The sequence below is a fragment of the Thunnus thynnus genome, chromosome 10 (assembly GCF_963924715.1).
Source record: "Thunnus thynnus chromosome 10, fThuThy2.1, whole genome shotgun sequence".
Taxonomy (NCBI): Eukaryota; Metazoa; Chordata; class Actinopteri; order Scombriformes; family Scombridae; genus Thunnus; species Thunnus thynnus.
The window spans coordinates 27,047,133-27,074,268 of record NC_089526.1 but is presented as its reverse complement, the minus strand read 5'-3'; the positions used below and the strand labels follow the sequence as shown (position 1 = coordinate 27,074,268).

The 27,136-nt window shown below is 41.2% G+C and overlaps 1 protein-coding gene across 1 annotated transcript in view; it reads right to left on the bottom strand.

The window, feature by feature from the left end:
* The window catches only part of bckdhb (branched chain keto acid dehydrogenase E1 subunit beta), a 55,265-nt gene that overhangs the window by 14,160 nt on the left and 13,969 nt on the right, over positions 1–27,136 (bottom strand). The window contains exons 7-8 of the mRNA XM_067602308.1: positions 23,096–23,193; positions 21,883–21,993 (exon numbers count right to left, since the gene is read on the bottom strand). Coding sequence (XP_067458409.1) covers positions 21,883–21,993; positions 23,096–23,193 — 209 coding nt within the window. The remainder of the gene's footprint in view (positions 1–21,882; positions 21,994–23,095; positions 23,194–27,136) is intronic.

Below are 27,136 nucleotides of genomic sequence, written 5' to 3'. Positions count from 1 at the left end.
GTCAAATTGTCAACATTCAAACAAATTTATCTACTTAGACACAAAGGTTTGGGTGCTTGTATGATGGATGTGTGTTTGTGTGAGAGAGAGACACTGTAAAGGTGAGAGCTTAATTACTGGAGGTGCCACTGTTGAGGCAGTATGTGGGCCGAGAGACGACGGGTGTTACCGAGTAAGGGTGGTTCACATGCTGCTTGCTGTGGTATGCTATATCTGTTTACCACCCTCAGGGTGCATGTGTGTCTGGCTGTGTCACTGTGTGTATAAAATGGATATGACACAACAGTATGAGCTGGAGGGTTGATTTAGGCTGGCACGCAGGGCCAACGGGACAATCATGGACATTAGAGGTCTCAGCCTCCCAGGCATTTGCATTTGGGTTTTCTATAACCTGACATTACTGCAGGATGCCTCTGCTCCACCCGTTATCTGCCACAGCATAAAACCAATACTATACTATAATCTCATCCACTTGCCACTGGTCCAGACCAAAGCTATGTCTGTTCTCTGCAACTTCAGCAAACATTTTCTCTCCTCTATCCAGTTGTTGTCTTTCTGTTTGTTTCCAACAATAAATTGAGTAAACACCTTGTTACAATTTATGTTAGTGAAGACAACAGAAGAACAAACTGATTGTTAAGTTGCAATCCTATATCTACATATTTTGATGAGGTTTCAGTAAGAATGAAACACAATTATATGGAGACTATTATGTTCAAGTGGAGTGGAATCCCTGGTCCATGCTTTGGCATGTGAGTGTATGTGCACTGAAATAACGACACTATACCATGCACCCTTCATTTAAACGCAGGGGGTAACTCTCACATACTTCTCCATCCCTCAAAACCACGGACCAAGCAAAGCATCCAACATAACTACATAACTCACTGAAAATAAGCATCACATGGCTATATGGCACTATAAATTAGGCCTGACAGTTTTTCCCCTGACAGGACCACATAGTATCAAACACAGGGGCATTCTGGGGCTTCATGCTGATGCTAAATGGGCAAATGTTTACATTGCTGAGGTCCTGGGTTTGGCTGTGATTGTGAAGCATTAAATAACTGTGGAAAGCTGTACCACTATCACACACTCGTATTAGGGGCTCAATGAGTCAGCACTGTGTCACTCTGAGACACTTGATGAGATGCCAACATGCCTCTTCCTGGTGGGGCACACTGGAAACATTGTATTGTGCGCTGAGCTATTTAGAAGCTGGAATGCAAAAAGTCTTAAAGTTTTTCATTCAACGTCAGCGTCGAAAAGCTAAATTCAAAGTTTATGCCAGTTTACCGAGCATGCATATTTAACAAACCATTGAGGTGAATGAGTTCAGTGTGCAAAAATCTCTGATTATATGACACCATGTTCAGGAATGTGGTAGTTAATAACAACACTGGAAGACAATAACAACAGTTGGCAATCTGCACAGTGAGGAGGAATCAATCGAGGGGTTGAGAGTAGGGCGATGTCTTGATATGACATGTTGTTGTTAGGTTCGCCTGAGCGCAATGACTCATACAGGTCTGGTGAATAAACAGTGCTGCTACCCGATCTTCTACCCCGCCCTGATGTTGAACCCATTCCTCATCTTACACATACACATACACAAAGACTGTGTTTACAAAACTTCCAATTTACACTGTGACACCAGCATCGCCCTGATCTCCCTATTGGTCATCACCCTGAGGGGATACGGGATACCCATCATAGTACTCGCTGCATCAGGAGTGCATTCTTCAGATGCTTTTGACACAAAAGGAGCCTGCCACTGTTTTTACAATATCGTGGGATAGAATGTCAGACACTGGGGGCTGGGGAAAACTCATGACCAGTTAATAGACTTGCCCCTAAACACTCCTGCTTAAACCCAATTGACAGTCACCGCCAAAGTTTCCACTAGCTGGCATAGGCAGGTTCAGTAGGCTACTCCAGAAGTAGTGGTGCATACCGTTGCATCATATGACAATATGTTTGAAAAATGGCAAAATGTAGTAATGTCTGGAGAAGTAAATTGGCAGTGGGTGCACTGGTACAGCAGGTAATGCAATTCATAAAATTAGTTTAAGTCACTGCATTTCAGTCACAGAGGAACAAGAAAAACAAAAATACACACTGTTATATGAAAAGACAGAAATGACATTTTCTTACTGTACTGCTGCTACATGTTGCTCCGTGAACACAGTTAATCCCTGCATCTTTTACTATAACAGCTGTCTATGCTGGACTTGTTAGATATGCATTGCACTGCTGGATCTCTATGTATAACAAGGCCAAAGCTGGATTTATATTTGATGCGAGAGAATCTTTGTTTTGATTTATAGTTCAGCATCAGATTTCTCCCGTTGATAAAACCACCACAGATCCCCCTTGTTTTGTTTATGAATATGGGACTATTCCGTGGGTCTGTTTCGTTCACTATGATACAGAGTGGGGTTCGCAGTGAGCCGATGCAGAGAAAATGGCTTTGCTAGAAGTATGTTAGTAAAGAGCAAACCTTTTTTTAAACTTGCTTCATGCTGTCTTCACTCTCAACAATCTGTACCAGCATTGGAAACTGGTGCGAGAAAACACAAGCGGACTAATCCCAGTTCTTGCGGTCAGTACGTGCCATTTCTGTAGTCAACTAAGTCCGACTTATAGCTGCATTCTTGAGAAGGTGCACTACAGCATAGGTACGGAGTCAACACATAGCCCCCATGGGTGCAGCGGTAAAGGAGCAATCCACTTAATTTAGAAGTAACTTAAGAGTCTACAGCCACGTTAGGAGCTCTGTGAAGCTGTTCAGTGGTGCTTTGAGTTAAAGTTAAAGTTAAGTATAACGTTAACCACGTTCACCATCATAGTTTACCATGTTACCACTAAGCACAAAGTACAGTTGAGGCAGATATGTGGTCATAAAGCAACATATTGGCCAAATACAATTTTGGACCTGATGATGGCATTAGAAGAAAAGTCTGATTCACCATTTGGGCTCTGTGAATGTTTGTACAAAAGTTCATGGCAATCCATCCAATGACTGTTGAGTCATTTCAGTCTGGTCCAAAGTGGTGGACCATCTGACCAACCGACCAACCCTTACCATCCCTAGAGCTGCTAGCATGGCTAAAGTCAATTCACACGAGAAAAAACCCCCACAAAAACTGTTACTTCTATATAAACTTCCACTACAAGCATTTTTTGGATACATATTTCTCTCTCTACTTTAATGTACCGCATTTAGTGTCTATATGGAAGGACACATATAATGGCTCCTGCTGTCAGAAAGCAACCTATTCGTGGCCTCAACATCCAACTCACCTCACTGTCTGAGGGTCCATTACACACAGTCTCAAGAGATGGAAACAAAATACACACACACATAGTCGTTTTTACATCTCTGACAGGAGACTGTGACAGAACTCTAGCGTCTACATAGTAATTGTGGCTGTAGCCTTTAACCCAGTTGCTTCCGGTTGCTGGATGGGTTTTCAGGAGACAGAATCATCCACTCTCATTGTGTGGTTTGACCCTTTTCTCAAAAGTCATCCAGTCCTCTTATTTGCCCATGACAGCCACCTTTCATGTCGGCAAAATTGGGACGGAATGGGGGCAAAGCCGTTACTTATAAGACAGTGGTGAAGCCACAGGAAGTACGTTTGGACAGTGCATGAAGATGATCAGTTAGACGAATCCAAGGGGAAAAATTATATGCCTAGAATAAAGACAGGACAGTTAAACATGTCATGAATCTTTCAACACAACCTCAGGAAGACGTGCCGGCTGGGGGATCTCTTTGTTATGGTTTTACACCGTGGACTCGTGCTTGATGAGTTTATTACTGAGTGGCTCATGTCCTGTGAATCAAAGAGCATCCTCTTACCAAAATGAGAGCAGTCAGAAGAGGTTGTTTAGACAGAATAGCTGACTCTACACCAATATTAAGGTGGATACTGACAGTGGAAAAGGGTAGATAATCTAAGAAAGGACGCAAAAAAGACACAAGTGCAGAAAGCAGAGAATCTGAGGTAAGGATTAGAGGCTGGATCTGAGTATGAAGCTGAACAGGTCCTGAATGTGGGTTTAGTTTGGAAATGACCCTGTTCTGCTAGTGAAGTGGAGCTCTTTCAAAGACTAACCAAAGTCATAAGGGATTTTTACTGTAAAACAAAGGCTGGAGGAGACTGAGTGCTGACAAATGGAAAAGGATGGAAATACTGGAATGAGGAAATTCATAGATGAAATGTATAAATAGAGAAAATGAGAAAAGTGGTACCAGAAAGTGGTGGAGTTGCTGTAGCGAATAATTTCAGTGTATAGAAAACTGATTTAACAATTTGTATCGTGAAAATGTATGACTTCTATTGTGTGTTTGAATTGTATTCAGAACTTTTTCACAGTTGGATGCTCTCTACATTTTATTTTGAATGTTTCTTTACACTGTCTGGCTTCTGAGAAAAGCCAACAATCTGTAAGGACGTTGGGCTATAAATTAGTAAACTTGTCATTTACTACTAAAATTTTCCCAGACAATAATTACATGACAAAACAAGGATACACACCCGCAGCCATGCTTGATTTAAGTGCTAGCTCGGATAACTGCGGCATCACCTCAATGACACCAGTTTCATTTCAGTGGAGGGTGAACACTTGTCAGTGTAAGGCTGGGTAGATAAACATGTAATTGCTTCACACAGCCTTTGACTTTGCTTGAAAAAAACTTGCCAAAAAAACTGTTTTTCTGAAAAGTTAGCAACTTCAATCTAAGAAAATATTTGGGGGTATACTTAAGCAGTTGGCTAGAACCCACACAAACATTACACTGTACCCTTTTTATAGTCAGTGGAATGCATTTAATCAATTACTGCACTGTGCTGTTTATTATCAACTCAGTATCTCACTTCTGTGAGTGCTTGATACATCCTGCTCCCTGCCTGGGCTCTGGCTCTGAGACAGAAAGAGGGCTCCTGGTTGGTGGCAGCTGGTGGTAGTTGGGCAGGGCGACAGCTCTGGTGGCTGCAGCTTTACTACTCATTGTGCTGCAGGGCTGTCATTAGATGCCGGAGTCGTTCCGCTGGCTGCAGGGGAAATGTCATGTTTACTGCCATTCCCATACACACCCAAACCTAATGAGCAGCATGGAGCTCGTCCTGCCGCAGTCGCTACATCATCACTACTTCTACGTTCTGTCTCTTCCTCCATCAGGCTCCTTCCTTCCTGCACTTCCCAAATCCGTCTTTCCTCCATGCTGTGGTTCGTCTCATCCTCGTCACCCGTTTTTCTTTTGGCTCCGCCTTCAATCCATTCTTCAAACCATCTATTAATCCTTCCCTGCTCTCACAAAGTCTGTGCTCTCAGTCTCAGTGCTCCCCACTATGTGGCCTCACCACTGAGAGGCTGGCGGCCAGTGACCTGGCATGTCCTCAGAGGCTAAGGTCAGAGCTGTCACTCTCCCATGGCATATATACTCAGTCACACACATACGGATGGGGGCCACACAAAGGCATGTGCACACACACCACACAACCACATGTACACATTCACACATGCAGACGCACACACAGCTTCTCAAACGCTGCTCATTCAGGATTGATTGATTTATGACAGTGAGTCACTTTCACAGCTTATCTCCTGCTGGTGATGCTGTTGTGGTATTTTGGTATTTAAGTGTTACCTTAGCAAAAAAGGAGACGCATGCAAATAGAAAAAAGAAATCTAACCCTAACAGTGGCACATTTATACAGGAGATAGTTATGACAGAGCACTAACTCATTCTAAAAGGACAGTGTACAGACTGTGGCGATGAGAAGTGAATAAAAACAGTTCATATTTGGAGCTAAATTGGGTTGCGGTTTGACTGGTGCAGAATCCCATAATGTGCTTTCGAATGAGTTCTGAAAGTTTTCGAAACAGTCTTTCCAGAAGAAGTTGCCAACACTTATTTGTTGGATCTGTATTTTTACACCACTAAATTGGTCTAGAATAATATAAAAATAGTGGTGATGACAAAAACAAAATCGGCTGTGCTTGTACTGAAAGCACACACACACACTAGACTGTACGTGACTCCCTGTCTTCCCATATAGTATGCCTCCTCTTCCCTCAGGCCGTCCATCAAAATGTGACAGGAAGAGAAAGTTTAGTTCTGTGCCGCCACTGAGGAGTCGTCCTTGCCGCTGGATCCGCTGGCTTCGCTCCCTTCCGCCGACCCTGTAATTGCGCGGCCACCGCAGGGTCCTAACTCAAGCGCCACCATGTGATCTCCATGACAAATGAGAGTTGGGACGAGGCCTGACTACTTGCTTGGGCCTTTAAAGTGGCGCTCTGCGATTAGCGGAGAAGGGTGAGTACTTGGCGAACCGGAGGCCCCGTTAAATCACAGCTCAGAGGGAAGAAGGGCGGGAGGAAACACAAACACTCACTCGCTCTTTTGGTGCCATACAATCACTCGCTCTCTCTCTCTCACGACAGAGAGAGGGAAAGTGAGAACCAGAAAGAGAGAGAGGGTGAGAGAGCATAAGAATGAAAGAGCAGGAGAGAAAGTGTAGAACAGCCTCTGCACTGGGCGGAGGGCCAAGCCATCCTCCAGAGGAGCCAGGACGCCAGAGGAGACCTCAGACAGAAATAACTCCAAACATCCCATAAAGACCCATTAAAACCAATTCAACTCAATTACTCCCTGACACACACGCATACACACACTCTACCTTTCTGCCCTGCAACTATACTGTACCCCCGACTGCGCATCAGTGTGTACACACAGACACAACTACTGCTGCACGCACTCCAACTTGATGACAGCTCTTTGTGAGCATCCCACAGGCTGCCGCATGTATGAGCAGACAGCAAAGAGGTAAAAATCAATCAGCGATTTTTAAAGGCCCCATAAAGCCCCGTATAACATAACAAAGGGATGATTCCTGTGGATATAAACATCCTGACTTTCTTGTAAGGAGGATTTTTACTCAGTAGGATAACCTGTATAAAATGAAAATAATTACATAATATCTGGTGTAAATGGACTTGAATTTTCTAGGGAGAATGGAAATGTTAATGTTAAATGCACAAAGTAAGTCACTGTGAAAAGAAACATCCTTCTCTACAGTGGCCTCCTTGGTTAGGCTAATCAACACTACAGGGGGTGGAAAGAATAACAGGAATACACAGTAATTGCACAACGCAGCTATAGCCTCTCAATAAAAAGTACCATTGTGAAGCTTAGTTCTGTTGAAGACATGTAACAGTGTTGAATTGTCTCTATTAGAGGTGATATGATTAGTCAATTCATTGAGAAAATAATCAGCAGATTAATCATCGATTAACTATGATTAGCTATCAGACCTGTTTTTTTCTCGTTTTTTAATTTAATAAACTATGAAACTCTTGTTGGCTATGTTTAAAATGTGTGTATTTCTGTGTAAAATATTAATATCTAAGTGTAAGTCAATCTTTGTCTGACAGCAGAGAACATTGGTGTGAAACTTCTAAACTTCCAATAGAAGAACAAGCCTACTTCATATTGCATCATTTTCACATCATTAACTGCTTTAATTTTGCAGCAATTAGATTTAGACCTACATACTGTACAAACCAGTGTCTAATTACATTTGTATACTGTTAGTACGTTCCTCACGTGAATGTTCATCACTTCATTAAAATGTATCAAACCTCCTTAGCAACCAAAATGGGGAAAGAAGTGTTTCCTGCCCAGCTAATACATGTCACAATGTTGGTATGAAAAAGGTAGTCCACACCATTGTGTGTATATTTTGGTGGTTTAAATACAATGACAATAGTTAAAAGACAATACTGCGTAAACTGTGGTTGTGCGTTGTGGTGGTTGTAGCATCCACAAAACATCAATCACAAAACACAATATGAGGAAGCAATGAGAGAGAAAGCTCAAACAGAAACCCCCTGCTACAGCTCTTCACAAACCTCCACACAGGAAACTTGTTTAATGCATCCCAGTACCCGCAACATTCCTGCAGGAGCACAAGGACCTTACAGGCAACTGCATCTGGCTCACAACAATATTATACAAAATGAGGTTTTAAGGAAACGAAAAATCACATGTCCCACGTGACAGTCACACACCAGTCAACATAATTTACCATGTCGAAGAATTTAGATTTGTTTCATCAGTTGGTATTTTGCACATGGGATATGTTAAAAGATGGGATGAAACTATGTATTGTTTTTTCCAAAATTTGCTGCACCCAAAAATTCCTACATCTCCTACATTAGTGTTCTCTGTGCTGCTATCAAATGATGATGCCAGCACTGTAAGTTGATTGGTGCAATGTCTGTGCGGGAAGGCACTAAGAATAATTCTCACTATTGCACGTTGTTAGCCGCTGCTAAGCCTCATCTGTGATTTCAGCACTCCATATGTTACTCCTCAACTGCATGTGTTCATTACTCTGTGTTGGGATTTGAGTCGTGGTTTAAAAAGGTGTAATATATATGATATTCAGCCCCACTAGATGTCGCACTAGAGCACCAGCATCTCAGACCAAAACAAATGCGTGTCGTTTACTCAACAGAGTTGGGGGGGAAAAAAGAAAGTGGCATCTGAACACAGCTCACGAAACTGAGATCAAACTGTCAAACTAGGCAGCACTGATCAAATATGGATCAAGATTCCTTTACTGCCTTTTGCCTTTTTCTTGCCTCAAATGTTTTCAGGAACATATTTTAGTGTACTGTTTAGCTGTAATATGAGAAAGCTTGTGACCTGGCCGCCGTGTTGAAAATGGACCATCAAAACAAGGAACAGAGAAGCTTGGATAACACCACACATAGAGGTAGTGTGACTTCATTCTCTGCTCAGGACGCCATTGCTCCACTACATCTTTACATAGCAAACAGTTGTTTGCCGCCATCTAGTGGGGCTGAATGTCGTATATTGCACCTTTAACACACGGAGTGCTGAAGTTGAAGGACTACTGGTTTCTCAAAGGTCATTTGCCATCACAACTTGACCCATAAAAAAGGGTTAATGCTAACTAATGCTAGCTAGACCCCTCCCTTTGTATAATGTGGGATGAAAGCAGCCCTGAGTGTGGGGGAGCTAGCAGTTGTGAAAATAAGTTGTGAAAGCTAGTTAGCCAGACTTGCTAGCCTCCACTTTCCAAGATGAATACAAACTTAACGGTGTGATGGGTACCACCAAATGTTGAATGATGAAAATGGCCAGACATCTTCAATCATCACTATGTGGGCTTGTTGAAAAAAGGAGGGAAAACGTCTAGTATTAACATTGATAGGCTATACAGGGCTATGACATGCTCCAGCCAGTAGCACACCACAGAAGTTTACAGCATGTCGCCAAGCAGTGTCAGACCTCAGATGTCAGTCAAATGCTGCCATGGGAAACGCCCAACCAGAAGCTTGAATCTTTGATGCTGTTTCCACAAATATGCCCAAATCTAGTTGTACCATTTTTTTTTGAAATGCACATCACCCACAGTATCACCATAGTTTATATTTCCTTACACAAAAAGTGAGGAGAATTTAAATTTCTGTTTGTTTTTTAAAAACTCTAACTTCACCAACTTCAGTATAAAAGAAATCAGAGTGCTGGCCTCAATGAACTCTGAGTGCAGTCAAAAAAAAAATTGTCAAAACTTCTAAACTGAACACTGAAATTTCTTAGACTTTCCAACAATAAATGGAAAGTCTAAGAAAAACGTGAAAAAGAAAAATAAAAAAAATTAAATAATTGTTAATAATTCCCAACTGTGTTTGAAAGTGAAATCCAAAATACTGTAATAAACAAAAAAGTCACATTAATAAAAGTCGTGAAATGTTGGTGTAAGAAAAAAACCCCATAAAAATCTCTAATCAAGATTGAGGAATTTTTATTATCATATTTGGGTTTGATTATAGTTTACGTAACTGACTTCATGATTTATAACTGACTTTTAAAGGATCTGGAGAATACCTGGGCAACAGAAAATCATAGTGTGTGTTGTAACCTAGTGGACCTCTTGGATGTCTCTCTGTCCTTGTGACTTCAGACACTCTGCCTTTTCCACTGAGTCCTGCTATCAGCCTTCAGGCTGACCTCAATGATCTCAATCTGCCCACACCTCTGGCCAAGGCTCCTTAACTAAACCGTCCTCTCCAGTGGAAAACTGATGACCTGGCCCAAAGAAGCAAAAGCCCATCCAATCCAAAGTGCCTTTTGCTTTTAGTGGGCCCATTTCATAACAAAAACTGTCATCACCATCATCATCATTATCATCTGGTATCAAAATTGTGTTTAGCCAACAATCACTGAATGGGAGAAATGGAACAGAAAAGAGTGTAATTTCGCGGCCTCATTTTGATTAGTGTGTCCATTTTCAACAGTCTGCGGTAATTAATCTCATCTGTTTGATCTGCATGGGAGACAGCCTGGGGTGAGTGACACAGTCTGTCTCTTTGAAAAACAACAGAACAACCATGGCTAGTACACACAATGCGTCTTTATTCTGAGTGTCTGTCAGAACTATGAGCCTATATGATTTTTCAATGTGTCTATGCGTGGATTTGGCAAATCTCAGGCCACCTTTCTCCAGTGAGTGACACTGGGAAGAATTTGAGAAATCTCCAGTGCCTAGCTGTGGAATGTGAACACTAGTTTCAGCCAGGAAGAAGAATGGAAAAGAAGTCAGTGAGAGACGGACACAAGTGGGGGGTGGGGGAACTGGAGGAGAAACAGAGGGAAGATTACTATACCTTGAAAATTTCTGGTAAGCCACAAACAGGCTTCATCAAAATCAAACGCTAATACTTGTTGGGTCTAGATTAATCATCCCAGTGCTCCCTATGGGTTTATTCTTTTCCTGGTGTTGCATTACGCCATACTTCACCAGCGACACCAAAAGAGGATTCTGGATCCATCACCGAAAAACAACCATGAGTAATTTTCCACTTATATAACCACCGAAACACTGCTGCAGCGCGACACATGACAAAAGTTATGACACACACACACACACACAGTCCAAAAGGCAAGTATGACCATCCCCCCTCCCCTTAAATCCCCCCCCACCCCCCTCCTGACTCCAATCTCTATCCAGCTCTCTCCTGCCCCACATGTTTTCTTTCTTTCTTTCTCTCCACAAAGTCCTGCTAGTTCGGTCCACAGCGCACAGTGTTAACATTGTAATTACAGACGTGGGCTACAATAATAAGAATGCAGGGAGTGGGGCCCAAACCTCTGGCCACTTTCTTCCTATGCCATTTTCTTCTACTTTGATTGTTTCCAGTGTGTGTGACAACGGGCCAAAGATATTAGGAGTGTTGTGGTGGGCCAGTGAGCACATACTGGCTGAGACCCCTCGACTGAAAGGGAAACACAGGCATGATCCCAGTCCGTCTGCGTGCTAATCGCTAGCAGGCTGCCTGCCCCTTCCCTGGCCAGGCTCCAGACCACAGATTCAGATAAAGGTAGTCAGCTCGCTGCCATGCTGGGTGTCAGATCTGCCAGGGAATCACCCGAGCAAGGACACCAAACTACAATGAATCCAGATGTGAATACAAACTATCTGCGCTCAAAGTAATATTTCCTGACATTTTCATTTATATAAAATCCATTTTGGAATCTCTCACATATTGATACAACGCTGACTGAATGTACAGACAGTTCATCAAAGGTTTGACATCTGCTGTTCTAAACACACAGTGTCTGGTATGTTTTTCCTGGGAACAATCCTCTGGCACATAGCAGGGGTTCCCATCTTTTCAAAAATCATTTCCCTGCACATTCCAAACATCCTACAGATTAATAATATTCTCTATGTGGAATTCTCATTTGTTGGATTTGCAAACATTTGACACGTTAATAGCACACTTTGAGACCAGTTGTTAGATGTGAAGTTATTAAGGCCAATTACCAATGGGTGTCATGAATTCCCAGGCACGCACATTTGTGAATGATTAAAGCTTATGACACTACTTTACTCTCTTCTTTTTTCTCCTCCCTTCTCCCCATCTCTTAATTTAATTACAAATTTCTACTAAAACTTAGTACACACAGTACATTTTCCTCTCAATTATGATTGACACTATATAGCTATGCCATAAGAGGTATCAGAGGAGCCACATGACTGCAAAGTGCATAAAATAAGAATAAATTGGCATGACAAATGATCAAATGTCTGTGGCCACAAACGCTCTTAAATGTGATGTTTATTTACATCACATTTAACATAAAAGTGAAGATTGTTGAAATGATTTATTCAGGAATTCTGAAATTGTCAATGTTTTAGCTTGGTCTCCTATTTTATTCCCCAGTAGATTCAGTGGGTCAAATTTGCATTCATCCTATTACTTGGAGTGTCAAAAGCTTTTTAGCTGGCTTAATGGTTGCTTCATTTTCTGCAATTTTGTCAATTGGTATACTAGACATTTAGGCTAAGATCGGCTTCAGATCAATTTGTAATCTTACTTTTGTGTTTATTTTTATTCTAAAACACAAATACGAGCACATATTTGTGGCTTTCCTTTTTAAACCAAATCATATTTTCTATTTTTTCAAATTAGCAGTGAGACACCACAATCTTTCCACATCCCCGCTGGCAACTGCTGCAGAATTTCAGAAACATAGAAGTAGAGTTCTAATAGACCATCTATTTTTGCATTTATTTTGCACTACAGCAGTTTAAAAAACAGAAACACAATCTATGACTCTTACGTTTGGCAAGATGATGAATAAAAATCAAAAGTAAAAATGGCTTAGTTACGTCAATTGCCATTCCTTGTATTATGACTTAAGACGAAACATTAAAATACTAAAGCAAGACAAATCTTTACAAGCAAACATTCTCATCAATTATTGCGAGAAAAAAAAATTAAGAGGTATCAGAAACCCATATGGTAACAATTTAACTGAAGCTCGTTTACTCTGCCGTATGTGACAGTACTACCGTCCAGATATTTTTCCTGTTGCCTTGCTCTTATTTGAATAACACTGGTCTAAAATACAGTGGAAACAAGCCTTTCTTGTTAATAACACTGGTCGGAAGAAACAGGCAGGTCCGGGACCATCATCTGGAGGCCACCTGTTGGTAGCTGTAATGTGCAGCTCTACATTATTATGATGACAAGCTCAAGGCTCAACATTCAAATTGGGAAATAAAATAAAAAGGATGGGCCATCATTTCCACTCAAAGTTCTTGAGTTGGCTTTCGTGGAAATGCAAGGCTCAAAGGAAGCACCGGGTGCTGTTGGAACGAACCCAATTCAAATTACTTCAAATGATCGGTAATGCTGCCAGGTTCAGATTATGTTTTCTTTTGGCTTCGTTTGAAGTGAGATGTTTCCATCATCTTAAACTGAGGAGGGGAATGTGCAGTACAATCAGTGAACACGTTTCAAGGTAGGGTTTCAGCGTCACCGCTTCAGTGACAACATGAATTAAACCTGCCGTGCCACGTTCAGGCTGCAAGCATGTTCACATGCAACAGACAAATTAGGATCAAGTGAGCACTCTCAAAAACGGCGTTTGCCAGCAGACTTGCTTCAACAAATTTCCATGTGGCCGCTCAAAAACCTGGTTTTGTTGGGCGGGCTCCACACATTTTAATAACTGAACAAGACTTTAGCTGAAACACAAGAATAATGAGGCTAGTATTTTAAAGTGTGGTGGGATAGGGAATGTGTCCAGTCCTTGTAAAATATAAATTTGTCACTTTTCTCTGGCTTCTTAACAATAAAAATGTTTTTTTTTAAAAATCCGTCTATTTTTTCCATTGACCACCTGACAAAAAAATAAAGGCTGCGAGTTGTAGAATCGTTAACAAGCTGACATCATCATAATTTCTCTGCAACTGAGCTCAGGGTCTCTTGTGAACTGGGCAAAGGCCTTGATGTTTATTATAGAGTTATTAAAAATGTTACTGCCAGATGTGGCAGAACAATCCTGTGTCAAAATTGGGGAAACGGAAAAATCCCTGGCAGATTCCTGCCACAAGGAAAGCTGATCATCAAATTGAAAGCTCACTTAAATGCAATAATCTGAACATTCCAATATTATGATATTAGATCAAATTTTCCAAAACATTTTCAGATGACAGTTGGTTGGGATGAGTTGGATTGGGGGTAAATATCAGTGCATCGATATTGCTTGTTTGGTTTCACTGTTTTCCTGCTGAAGGCAACAGCCAGACTGCTTTATAAATCATGAATATTAAAGTTATGGTTTAAAGCAAAGAAACTGCCTCAATCTGTTTTTATTCATTATCAGAAAGTAGTTTCCATCAGAGGAAGCCAGGATTAGTTTTACATTAATACAGGAAATTAAATATTATTTAAGTATCATCTTTTTAATGATTATGTTCCATATTAACGTGTGGTAGCAATTTTGGAATATTTTCCATCAGTCACTCGTCCACAGCTATTCTAAAGTCTCTTTATAGGCTACTTCAAATGACAGTTTATTCACCCCATATAATTATGGTAGGTATTATTAAAAACAATGGCAACCACAGCCGTCAAGACGAGAACAACATAGCGAACGTGACATTGAGCAGAAAATGGCTGGTGGCTCCCTGAGTCCATTTGCGCTCATGTCTTTTTCCACCTCAACGCATAACAAACAAACATACTGTGAGCATACAGTGTCCTGCCTGACTCCCGGCTGCTTCCATACACTGTATTTACCTGCCGTCTGGCTCAGGACACACATTACAGCTTGAAACCATTATGAGAGAGTGAGGGGTGAGTAGAGCCGTGATAAGAAGGTCTTATCTGTACAGTGAGTCAACAGACTCCGGAGTACTCAGAACACGCAGACATTGCAACCTGCATCACTTCCAAGAATCACAGTGCCACAGAACAGATGCTGCTGCACATTCCTGCTTAAGCACCCCCCCCCCCCTACATCTCGTCTTCCTCTGTCAGGCATCCATTACGCTCTGCCTTTGTTTGCGACTCGGACGAAGGCTTAATTTATATGCTGTAAGACATGAGATATTGCTGCACTTGTGCACTGCAAGTCCTTAAGTGACTCCTCCTGCATGTGTTTTGAGGGTTGAACAGGTTCAGCCAAATCGGTTGCATCACTAGGAGGGCTAAGATCCAGACAGCGCTGCAGTCACAGAGAATTCAGCTGGAGTGCAGGCCAAGAGGCACATCCATTGTGGGAGAAAGTTTACACACATTTAAGAGAAGACAATGAGATGGAGTAAACTGTTACCAGGCACACACAGGCACCTACAGGCATCTCTTGTCCTGACAGTATCAAAATCCGCACTGAGCCAAACACTAAATATTCACACACTGTAACTGGTTCAGCAAATCAAGATGTCCCAATACCAAACAATTTCATGACAAGCACTTGCTTTGACACATCGTAATCCTCACAGGTTTGCACAATGCCTCCCTAATTCATCCAAAGTAATATATTATTCTATTATCCTATTAACACAATGGATAATATTATGCTTTAGATCAGTCTGAGTTATTGAATGTACCGTCTTTGTAGAACTGCCGTCTGTATTTGCAGAGCACATGGTCATTGCTCAAGTCCCACAGCCACGGTGTTCCTAACATAGAGGCGGTCTGTGCTTTCACTCTGTTCACTGCATAGGGGACCACTCACTGTAGTCACTGATGCTATGTAATTGAAAACAGATCCAATTATACAACAATTTTAATGCATGAAATTTACATTTTTAACCCATCATGTATGCATTAGATATTTTCAGAAAAGCCGCAGAAAGGTCTAGATACCTCAAAAAAAGTCAACACAGTAGCTCTTCCAGACTCCTCCCTAGAAGAGATGCATGCTTGCTAAACAAGGCCATATACAGTACAAAGCCTACAGGTATACAGCAAAGCAGTGGGTTATGCTGCAGGAGTGACTTGATTTGTGATTTTGAGTTTTGAAATCAATGTTTTGATCCTTTTTTCAGCTGCGATGATTCATTGCCATTGGAAATTGCTGTAACTGATATGAATCCAAGCTGATATGGATCCAAGCTGATATGAATTCAAGCTGCAAGTTTGTTGATGATGGAGGAAACTACAACCTTTTTACATACACTTTCACCCTTACAGGGGGTGAGTGTTTGACAGGTTTTGAATGCAGTATCACATTAGGTCTTTTATAGGAGCAGACGGGACTTGCAAACTGGAAGGCTAGCACCGACTTGCCGAAAGGACATGCCCTTACTCATCGTGGTTGAAAAGAAAGAAATTATTCTGTGCGATGATTCCAATAACACTGAGAGAGTCGGGAAGGCGAAAGAGATAAAGGGAGACAGGCAGAAAAATGACAGAGCGAGCTGTGTGCTCATTGAGTAACTAAGAGATAACAACATAACACAGGTTATGAAAACAGCTTTTCCCACAAGATATTACCACTCCTTACAGTGACAGCCTCTTGGCCAGCTGCAACATGTGCAGTTACTTTTAGTAAAAGATGTAAAGTTGACTCATCGAAACAATCATTCGGAGCAAAAAGGAAGAAAAGTGCATGCTTAACTCTACTCTAAGGTTGGTTTACAATAATGCACAAATGCAGTGTTTACAGCGTGCTTTCAGTACTGTAAAGCACAGATCGGGAGGGATAAGGGGCGTAAAAAATCCAATTCCTGCACAGGCCTCTGGTAAAATACAAAATGCATAATTTGACATGACTTCTTCTTGAGGCTTTTCAATTGTGACAAGCACACAATGATTTCGGAGCCTTTCTGTGGGGCTTAATAATGACACTTCGTTTTGGCCAAATCAGCCGACAGGTTTGTCTTGGACAGGCCTGTTTGGAATGGCAGATGTGCCTGATGGTGGACAGAGCAGTCTGTTGCGAAGGTCCATGAGGTACTCCGGGTGCATGAGCTGTTGCCCAACAGGACCTCTGTGTGGTGCGGTGGGAAGTGCCGTCTCCAATCATGGTTAAAGAACCAATGACTGTATTACAGAGCGGCCCTGGCTAGCCTCTCTGATTCTTCGTTGGCCGGATCTGGAGTCTGGAAAACCTGAGAGTGAGGCTGAATCACTAACGATGGACTAATACAATAATGTGTGCAGAGATTTTTTTATTTTTTTAATTCTGCTGACAGGCTAACTCCAAGCCAAGTCAAACAAACCTAGACCCATGTAAGAACTGACAGAAATGTTGGCTGAACTGGCATATGAGTGACAATAAAAAGTGTGCTCCCAACATGAGAGTCTTTACACAACCAAATCTCCACACGTACTTTGACCAAGGGAGACTTTCCACAGCATATCATCTGAGCCATGGGTCTGGCAGAGGTAAACCAACCATTTTGTTTATCCCTTAAAGAACGACTATTACATTTACTGGACCGCTCTAGACAGCGGGTCAAAATAAAATACACTCACTTTTTCTGTACTTTTACAGAAATTTCTGCCCATGATTCCCTTTGTCAACATGAGGGTTGAATATATTTAGATCCAAGTATAGCTGGTGTCTGCCAGAATGGATCCCTCAGGAAACAGAAAGATGGCATGTTCCTCCAAAGCACTGCCTTAATGATCTCTCATGCTGAAAGACACATAATTCGTCATGTATTTTACACATCCACACTCAAAAACAACACACGGGGTACATATAAATCAGCTCGCCACACTACACATGCACATGTACACACATCTCTGACCGAAGGATACACAAGGTAAATGTGACTCATAGGACATGAAAAATTTTAATTGGCTGCCAGCAGCCGGATGTGTGTCTGCGGCCTATCTCACTGTCTGCACACTCACTGCATCTGACGGCGAGTTAATAAGCAGTACAAAAGGACAGCTTTAGAGAGATGTGAGCATGCCGGAAAAGCTGGACACCAGGTGTACAATCTTTTGAATTAAGAAGTTGACACAATGTCTTGGCTACTCCCTCTCTGAAGCTAAGAATAGTGCTGGTCCCAAAAATCCATTTATCAGGAGATGACACCTTTCACAAAAGACTCCGCCAGCTCTTAACCATTTATTTACTGCTTCAAAAAACATGTCAGTGTTCAACTACTGTGTGTGTGTGGTTTGTTTTTTTACACCACACCAATGATATTCAAAAGTATCATCAATTATGGGTGAAGGCGTTGCTCATGAGGAACAACTAGACATCCAAGAACTTGAGAAAAAAATCATAAAATGTAAACAGTTTAGAGCTGAAGCAATTAGTCTATTAACTGATCAGTCAATGGACAGAATCACCAATTCTGGTAATTGCTTAATCGTTTCAGTAATTTACTGAGGAAAAGTGCTAAACATGTGCTTCTCCTGCTTCTGTGAGGATTTCTGCTTTTATTTGTTTTATACATTATTGTGAATTGAACAGCATCAGATTTTAACTGTTGGTCAGACAAAACAGGAAATTTAAAAACATCACCTCAGGCTCTTTGCACATTTTTCACTATTTTCTGGCATTTCTTAGGATGTACAAAAAAAAAACCCCCTGATAGATTCATCAATAATGAAAATAATCCTTAGTTGCAGCCTTAAAATGGTGCTGTATATAGATATTCCGTTTAAACAAGGTCTGTGTGGGTGGGTTCCTGTGTGATGAAACTCTTAATGTCAGAGAATCAGCAGAGCTGCAGCCACAGAACCATCTAGATGTAATGCCAGCCCAAAGCAGCTGTGCAGCACCCAGTAGTTAGGGCACCACTGTGCAGGGTTATTGAGGACACGAAGGGACGTGTTTCTCATTATTGTACGCATGTCTATTCTCTTCATTGCTGCAGAGAAGTCAGCACTAACCTTTGGGGAGTATTTTGCCCATTTTGCTGTCCTATTGATTCTGAGTGAGACTAATTTCTGGCAGCTTGGAAAAAAACTTTTTTTTTGGTGATACGATAATGATACTTATCAACATACTTTTCCTTTGATGACAAACACAGTCAGCTCGATAATATTTCCGTGAAGCTAAATAACACTGCTTCAAAGAGACTGACTGCACTCAATCAAATCATACGGAAAATAGGCTGAATGTCAACACAGAGACCACAAAAATAACCCCTCCTTATGCGAGACAAAATGCATCTGTAACCATGCACGTTCCTTTGGTTCAGTTCTAAAGAAGTGGCATCAACAAAGGCAAAGCTCATACCTAGCAATGGAAATAAACAACGGCAGACATGTCTACCGTTGGACAAGCAAAGGTTATCTCGGTGTTGTACCTTCAACACCTTTTATGCATCGAATGAACAGAACAAGATTTGTATTTATATACTTTGTGCTCCACCACCTTTTGTATTGACAAGTCTTATATAACATTACTACAGTCATAGACTTACATTGTTTTCACTCTGACTAATGCCCATCTGGATATTTGCTGATGCGCTTCAGATTAATGAAAAGTTAAAATAAAAGCCTTTAATTTGTATTCCTATGCATTAGTCTGGGTGATAATAATCATGATTTAGCCTGGAATTAATTGTGCCTTCACTGAGATTTGATAATAGCTTGATTAAAGGCTTTTTCTGAGCTCAGCCAGCAGAGCACATCAGAAAAAAAAAGGGTCTCAATGGAGAGGCAGAGAAAAAAAACACACTCTAGGGATACTAGTGTATCAGAGTAATGCAACAGTGAGTGACTTAACTGCCAAAAATGAAATGCGGAACACGATCTGTGTGTTAGTGAGTGAGTGTATGTGTTTGGGGGTTGTGGGGAAATTGGTTTATGCATTTGAAATCAACATTTAAGTGAGCGTTTGGTTGGAGGCAATGACAAGGAGAGATGTTGTTGACAGGCCCGAGGTGGCAGGACTGGCATTAGGCCCACTAAGAAGCCCATAAACACACTATTCAATTTCATGGCACTTGTTTTAATGGGGCAGCGCTTCAAAAAAAAAACAAAAAAAAACCTACCACAATCACTTGAGAAGTCCCTTCTTTGAACAAACAGTCTGTAACTGACTACTGCGCACTTCAAGTTGCAAGTCCTTCAGCACCAGCGCGATACTACAGTCTCTGCCATCAGTTCCAATTGACTCCCTATTAAATTACTACCCTCCTACCACAATTTCATCCTGAGCTTTAACTGTTGGTTATAAGATTTGCTTGGCAGCAGGAGCAGCATGATGCTCAACTGACAAAGTCGTATGTTTTCATCAGAGGAGCATGAAAATTGGACGATAAATATGGCCAGTTAAAACGTATCTGGTGATTGTCTGCAAAAAAAAAAAACAGACGTGTTGACACAGGCAGACAGCATATGATATATTCAGAGGCTATTTAAAAAGTAAGACTGGAGAGATGCATGATTCATCTCCGTCTGTGAAGCTCCTTGAGGTCCACCTTTACGCACACACCTTGGTTTTTATTTCCAAACAGCTTTTCAAAAACATCAGACTTTGCGTGGCTGGTATCCTGGTGGTTTAGTCTACTGACACTCGCTTCTGGTGACCAGGGAAAAAAAAAACCTTTCTATGCAACTATTTCAAAGTAAACAGAATACCCACTGGAAAGCAAACTCCTTTCTCAAAGCCCTCCAAAACAAAAATATTTTGTTTTACTTAGTGCCACAGTACTGCAGAAGGCAGAGACAACACAAACTAGTAGGCAAATCTTACCAGCTGTGGAAGGAATCCTGTTTATCAAGCTAAGAGAACCACACTGTCCAGAGGAACATTGGGCCTAATGCATGAATGTTTTCTTATTTTATTTTTTTTTCTCTTATATTTTGTTCTTGCGCAAAGCAATAAGAGGAAAATAAGAAAGTCCTATGTGGGATTCAACAAACTCTCTTAACTGCCTGAACTTGTCATAAATCGCTTGTTTCAGCCTGATGAATGTCATCTGTTCATAAGGAGGTGTGCCTTTGTGAGATGTGATAATTAGCATAATCCACGCCCCTAAAATTGCCATATAAGGCTCCATGTTCTGCTCCGTTTGTGGGTGAGCTTCATTCACAAAGAACCGAGTAAAAACACTGCGCAACTTCAAGTCCTGCTTTCAGGAATCAGAAGACACACACGAATTAACACATAACAAATTTAGGAGTGTCAGTAGTAGCAGACCTGAAACAATTAGAAAATATGAATCTAGCTGACATGTCATCAGAGCAGCTCTGCACTGTGGTAGAAATAAAGAGGGAATGCTTTGACGTGAAGATAAATGCTATCATTGTAAGTCTCTGCAGTGAAGAAATACAGAGATAATCTATTTATGGCATGTATGACAGGTCTGGACCACTCATTAACTTCATTTGTAACTAAGAGAAAATTCTAAGTATGAGAAAATGGATGAATGCCACAAATGTTCTTAATCACTCATCATTGTGCATTTTAAGAATGAATCTGTTCGCACGATTCTTGCACGAGGTAGCCATTGTCTCCACCACAACATACACATCTACAGGAAGAAGATGATTCTATTGAACAGCTCTTCAATAGCGACAGTATTTATACCAAATGATGATCTAAATGATCTACATGAGTGTAATCACTTGGGAATGCAGAACATGGCTAAACAGTCTGTGACCAAAACTGTCACTAGATATATAGAACAGGCAATGATACAAAACTATATTTATGGAATTTTGTTAAAAATGTACCATGTGGAGTTTTCTCCAGTGTTACTCACCAAAATGCACGTTGTATTCTAAAACATTTTCAAAGGTGAATTTTCCTAAAAAATTTGAAGGCTACATTGTTTACATCCATCCACCGTCTAACAGACTTCTTTACTACCTTTGTTGATGCATTGCTGCATTTCATGGGGCATTACTGCCACATATCTCTAAGTGAAATGGTGTGAAACCATTCATGGGAATTTGTATCATGCCACTCGTGTGCATGTACATGACAAACAAAATATAAATCAAACTCAGTAGAGAATGAGAGTATAGAGTGTTTCCTTCATGTTCAGATTCATGTCATCTTTGAGACATGTTTTTGCTCAGGATGCTGTGATACATGTGTGTGTGTGTGTGTGTCTGTGTCACCTTGCAAACAGTTTCAATATCCCAGGGCAGGATGGTCTGTAGATCGATGACCTCGCAGGACACTCCGAGTTTCTCTTGAGCCATGTTGGCAACCTCCCTCATCACATGGATCTGAGTGCGAGAAGAAAAGTCTAATGAGATAATGCAGAAAAAGATAAACAGTTTATATTTTTCCTTCGTTCTGCTAAAGCATAGTGTTTCATAACTCAGTGTCTAATAAACAGAAAGCTGAAAACAGTCATTTCAACATCAAAACATGGGCAGCAAGTTAGCCCCATTAATTTATCATTTCAGTAATAAAGTACTTGCGTTCACAGAGCTCATGTTTACTGGCAGGCATAATTGGCTGCTTCCAAATAAAAAAAAATGCTGTGATAAATCTGAATCATCACAGTTGGAAGAGTTGTCAGTACTTAAACCAGTTTGACAGATACAGGCGATGGCCTCAGTCTAACAAATTAGCTCAATAACACTAAGCATTTATTTTGGAATGATGCTGCCGTGAAAGTATTTCCACAGATAAAATAGACTAGGGGCTGTGAGGTCTTTCACACCACTCTCTAAGTTGTTTTCTTTGCTCTCATCTGCTGAGTCCTGACAGATGAAAGGAGTAATGAGGTGGGAAATAAAGAGTGGCATTTCAAAAAAGGAGAACCACGGTTTCCACTACTTTACTGGATCCTCTTTCTTCCCTGTTCACCCTTCAACAATAATGCTGGCTTTGACGGAGACGTTTTCCTTGTATGCCCTCCAACCCCCCTCCCGTGCTGCAGGTACATTACGGCCTGGATAAGCCCGTTTAAGTGGCTGGGTACAATCAATCTCGGGCCTGACTCCTGGTGAGTTACAGGCACCTTGATCCCAAGCTGCAGAAAATAAAATCTTTCGGTTGAAAAGAAAGGCAACAATGGAAAAATGTGCAGCAGACATGTACTGTTAACACGTGGAGAGCCAAGAACAGCCATGATGTTGTGGAGATGTCTGGGCAGATATAGTCTCAGACTGCCAGCTGAGAGATCCTGCCGGGACAGAGGGGGGTTGTGATAGATTTAAAGTTAATCCGCTGTTTGCCTCTGTGGCTTCAAACATCATTTAGTGTTGATGAGGCTCGACTCCTTTTTTTTCTTCTTCCTGTGACCATGGAAAATGATCCACAGATAGATGACAACTTTAAACTGCTTAGGTTACCCAGTGTCACTGATGCGCTACCTACCTGCGTCCCCCAGGCAACCATAGTGACATCACTTCCTTCCTGCAGGACCTCGGCCTGCGAGAGGGGGATGGTGTAGTGCTCCACGGGAACCTGCTCCACTGAGGAAACACACACACACACACACACACACACACACACACACACATAAATAACAGATTAATATTCCATCAGTGCTGCGATGCGCTTACATGAAAACACATTACATGCAAGCTCACACTCAAAATAAACAGGGGTCGGTTCTGAACGCATTCATTAATCAATTCACTATGTTCCCTGTGGTTGCCATGCAAAATACTACGAACCCAAACTGACCGTACCTCGAAATAATAGAGTAGTTGAAAAACTGGTGAAATGACAAACCATCAAGAAACAGAAATTCCTGCTGAAGAACATTTTATCTGGCCCATTTCAAATGCTTCTTCATGCTTTTTCCAGAACTTCATCTCTCACCAGAGACAAAGTGCTTTTATCAGCACAATATAATGCATGATCTAATGATAACTTTCGCCAGCTACAAGCTCATAAACTTGATTAATCTTGACAACAAAACACTGGTGGGATGGGATACCAATCGGAAAAGGGGCCACAGAAATAGGACATTAGTCCAAAAGGGGGTGCCTTGCAGCCAGGCTCTCTTTGAACTAGGGTCCAAGACAAAGTGCATGTAAGTATATGGTTTGAATAATAGTTAATAATGTCTTGGAAGACTTCAGCACGCTCATGGAAATAATTACAAAGCAAAAAAAAAAAAAAAAAACTTATCATAAACTCAAACTGCCATCACAAGCATGAAGCTTATTAAAATATTTATACTGCGCAGACACAACATACAGTCATAAAATGTAGTATTTTAATTGTTTTTGAATCTTGTTCACAACTATTGCTTTGGCTGTAGAGGCCAGGATCTTGAAGTGTGAGTGCATTTTAGGGGGAACTGAACTGCTAAAAGCATTCCTACATGGCAACGCATGAACTCAAAATTACAATTAGTCACAGTAATTATACTCTGCAGAGAAATGGGGTTTGAGACCTTTCTGGAAACCCTGAATGACTTCCATGATCCTTTCAAGCCTTCGAGAGGCTATGAAGGAAAGAAAAATTTCACATCTTGACGGCTCACTATGTTAAAACAACAGAAATAGCTCGGGAAAATCATATGCAACTCCTGGTTTGGGCTTGCAGGGAAGACAGAAAATAGAGCTTTTCAGTGGAATAATAGCATTTTGCAGAATGTTAAAATTGAATTATGAAAACTAGGTTATGGTTTAATAAGTGGAATCTCAGGCCCTACAAAACAGTATGGCCTTGATGAGACAGATGTGTGGTTTTAATCCTCCTCTGAAAAAAAAGGAAGACCGCACATGAGCCTCCGAGCTGTGTGCCCCTCTCTCTCTCTCTTCTCTCCCTCTCTCTCCCTATTTTCTCCTCTTTTCTCTCAGGCATCTCTTGCTGGACCAGCACCCATCCAGGAATCGCTCTGCTTCCCTGGCTGTCGGTGCCATTTCCTGAGTTTTTGGATCTGGTTCCCCATCCTGCAGGAGTCCAGCCTCACATCTTGTCTCGCTCTCTCTCTCTCTCTATCTCTCTCTGAATGACGTCTTTATCCTTCTCTCTTTTCTTGTATCTTCTCCCTTGTATGTGAATGGTGTGATGTGAGTCTACCCTGTGTGCATGTGTAGTCTGTCCTCCTCTCAGGTCTCCATGGTGATGGAGGTCGTGTGGCTCAGGTCCTGTTCTGTTCTGGCTGCACCTGGAAGCTGCTTGGTGTCCTCAACTTCTTCATAAATATATTATAAATCCATTATAATTTTGTTATCCTGTTCAACGCTGTATTCTGTAATTTGTGTTGTATTCTGTACACACATCTATTGCACATCTGTCCATCCTGGGAAAGGGATCCTCCTCTGTTGCTCTTCTTGAGGTTTCTTCCATTTTTTCCCCTATTAAAAAGGTTTTTTAGGGAGTTTTTTCCTTATTTGAAACGAGGGTCTAAGGACAAAGGATGTTGTATTGTTGACAGTTGACAGTTAAGCCCCCTAAGGCAAATTTGTGATTTGTGATATTGGGCTATACAAATAAAATCGACTTGGCCGTTGCGATTAAAAACATGACTTCATAATCCGAGCAGAGATCATTAGAGGCATGTGTATCTGACACGAGTGCTGGCTCACTCCGCCGCGTTATGAAATCAAAAATAATTCCTGAAACGTGACCGGTAAGTAAACGTGACCTTTAAAATGTATTGTTTTAAGTTCTTTTTTATGGTTGTTCATATTTTGTTGTGTATTTTATCATATACAGGTATTTAACTCTTTCTTGTTAACGTTAAATTGTGACAGTTAAACCAGCAGATTATGATGGGTTTTTCGAGCGTCCACATTCTCATCTAAAGTTAGGGTTGTATCCACATCAGAATTTTCCAAGTCAACTCTGTGTTGCCAGTTTAAGCCAAATATTTTTTGGGGGAAGTGTTTCACTGAGCTCCTGGCCTTTAGTTTGTTATGTGCTTGTGGTTCTTATCTATCTTATCTTCCTTATCTACAGATATTTTTGGCGAGTAAGTATATCGTCTCACAAACATGTTGCGATATTAATGTTATGTCATGTAATTAAGAGGACTTTGAATGTATGTATTATATTTGGCATCAGTCCTCAGCAGGAATAGCTGCATGATAGAACATGGTGGTTACATGAAGCGTATCGCTGATGTGTTATCTCATTGCTCCCCAAGAGGCTTATAAACCAAAGATCCAAACGAACCGAGCAACAATGCAAACAAAAACACTGCCAAGGAGAATTCAATCACCTGCTCTTGGCTGCCCTGTCAATGTAAGACCGTATTCCAACTAAATCAGCTGTGCGGCAAAAACGTCAGTCCTCCCGTTCATTTGAATGGGCTTAGTGCATTTAGGCTACAGGCATTTTGGCTGCAGCGAGGGCCTGTTGCCAGGAAGTTGATCCAGAGTCAATTTCTGGAGAAACGCACTGACATTACTAGGAAGAGGGGGAGGACAGTTCTCTTCATTTGATAATGTTAAAAGTAAAATCTGGCTTTGATGATGAGACAGAGAGAGAGATAGAGAGAGAGAGAGAGAGAGAAGCAGCTGTGGTCGAGCGAGTTGGGGAGTGAATGAAGAGAGGGGGCAGTGGTAGCGAGAAAGTTGGTGAATCAGATCAATAAAATGTTATTTTCTGATTGTTTCACAGTGGTTACCTTTTAGAGCACAAACATGCCGCCCCCCCCCCCCCCCCCACACCTCTGCTGAACCCTGCAGCGGTGCACCGCAACGCCTGATTTGATCTGAATACAGCCTAAGACATCATGCTTTTATTTCATTATCATATCAAATCATGTGCTCAGACACTGAATCCTACACAGCTTTGACAGACTGTTTTTTTTATTAGACCACAGCTGTGTGGTATTAAAGAAATCAATAATAATGGAATAAAGTATGTATTAAATATCTTTATTATATATAATGTGCATATCTACACTTTGTGTTTCAACACATCTCAGTGGAAACAGGCAAGACGTTACTGTTTCTGTAAGACTTTTTTCATCATCATTAGTAGCATATGTAGGTATGAAGGTTAAAAAAACATTTTGTTGCTCTTTAATTAAAAACTGAAGAAACTGTGTGAGAGATGTGATGAATGGACTCACTCCCTTTCAGCGGATAAGAGGTTTCAATATCAGGCGCACACTGCAACATCAGAAATGTTTTGGACAATTATCACTAACCTAGTGCCATAACTGAAACAGTCTCAGTAGCCGGCTGTAATATTTTACAATCTCATCTGGCTCTTATCAAGGAGGAAAAGGCTTCGCTTTGAGGCTGGTAGTACCAATCTGTTCCAGTTCTGACTTTCATTACTATAATGACCTCAAACTACATCTTTAAATCTCCAACACAGTCCCACTCAAACATATCAAATTATTGTCATGTAGCCAAGTGTTTTTCAAGAGCTGCCAACAAGTGTTTAGACTTGATAAAGACTTTGCTGGACACCTTTTTGCACAGCAGTCCAACCAAAGTCATG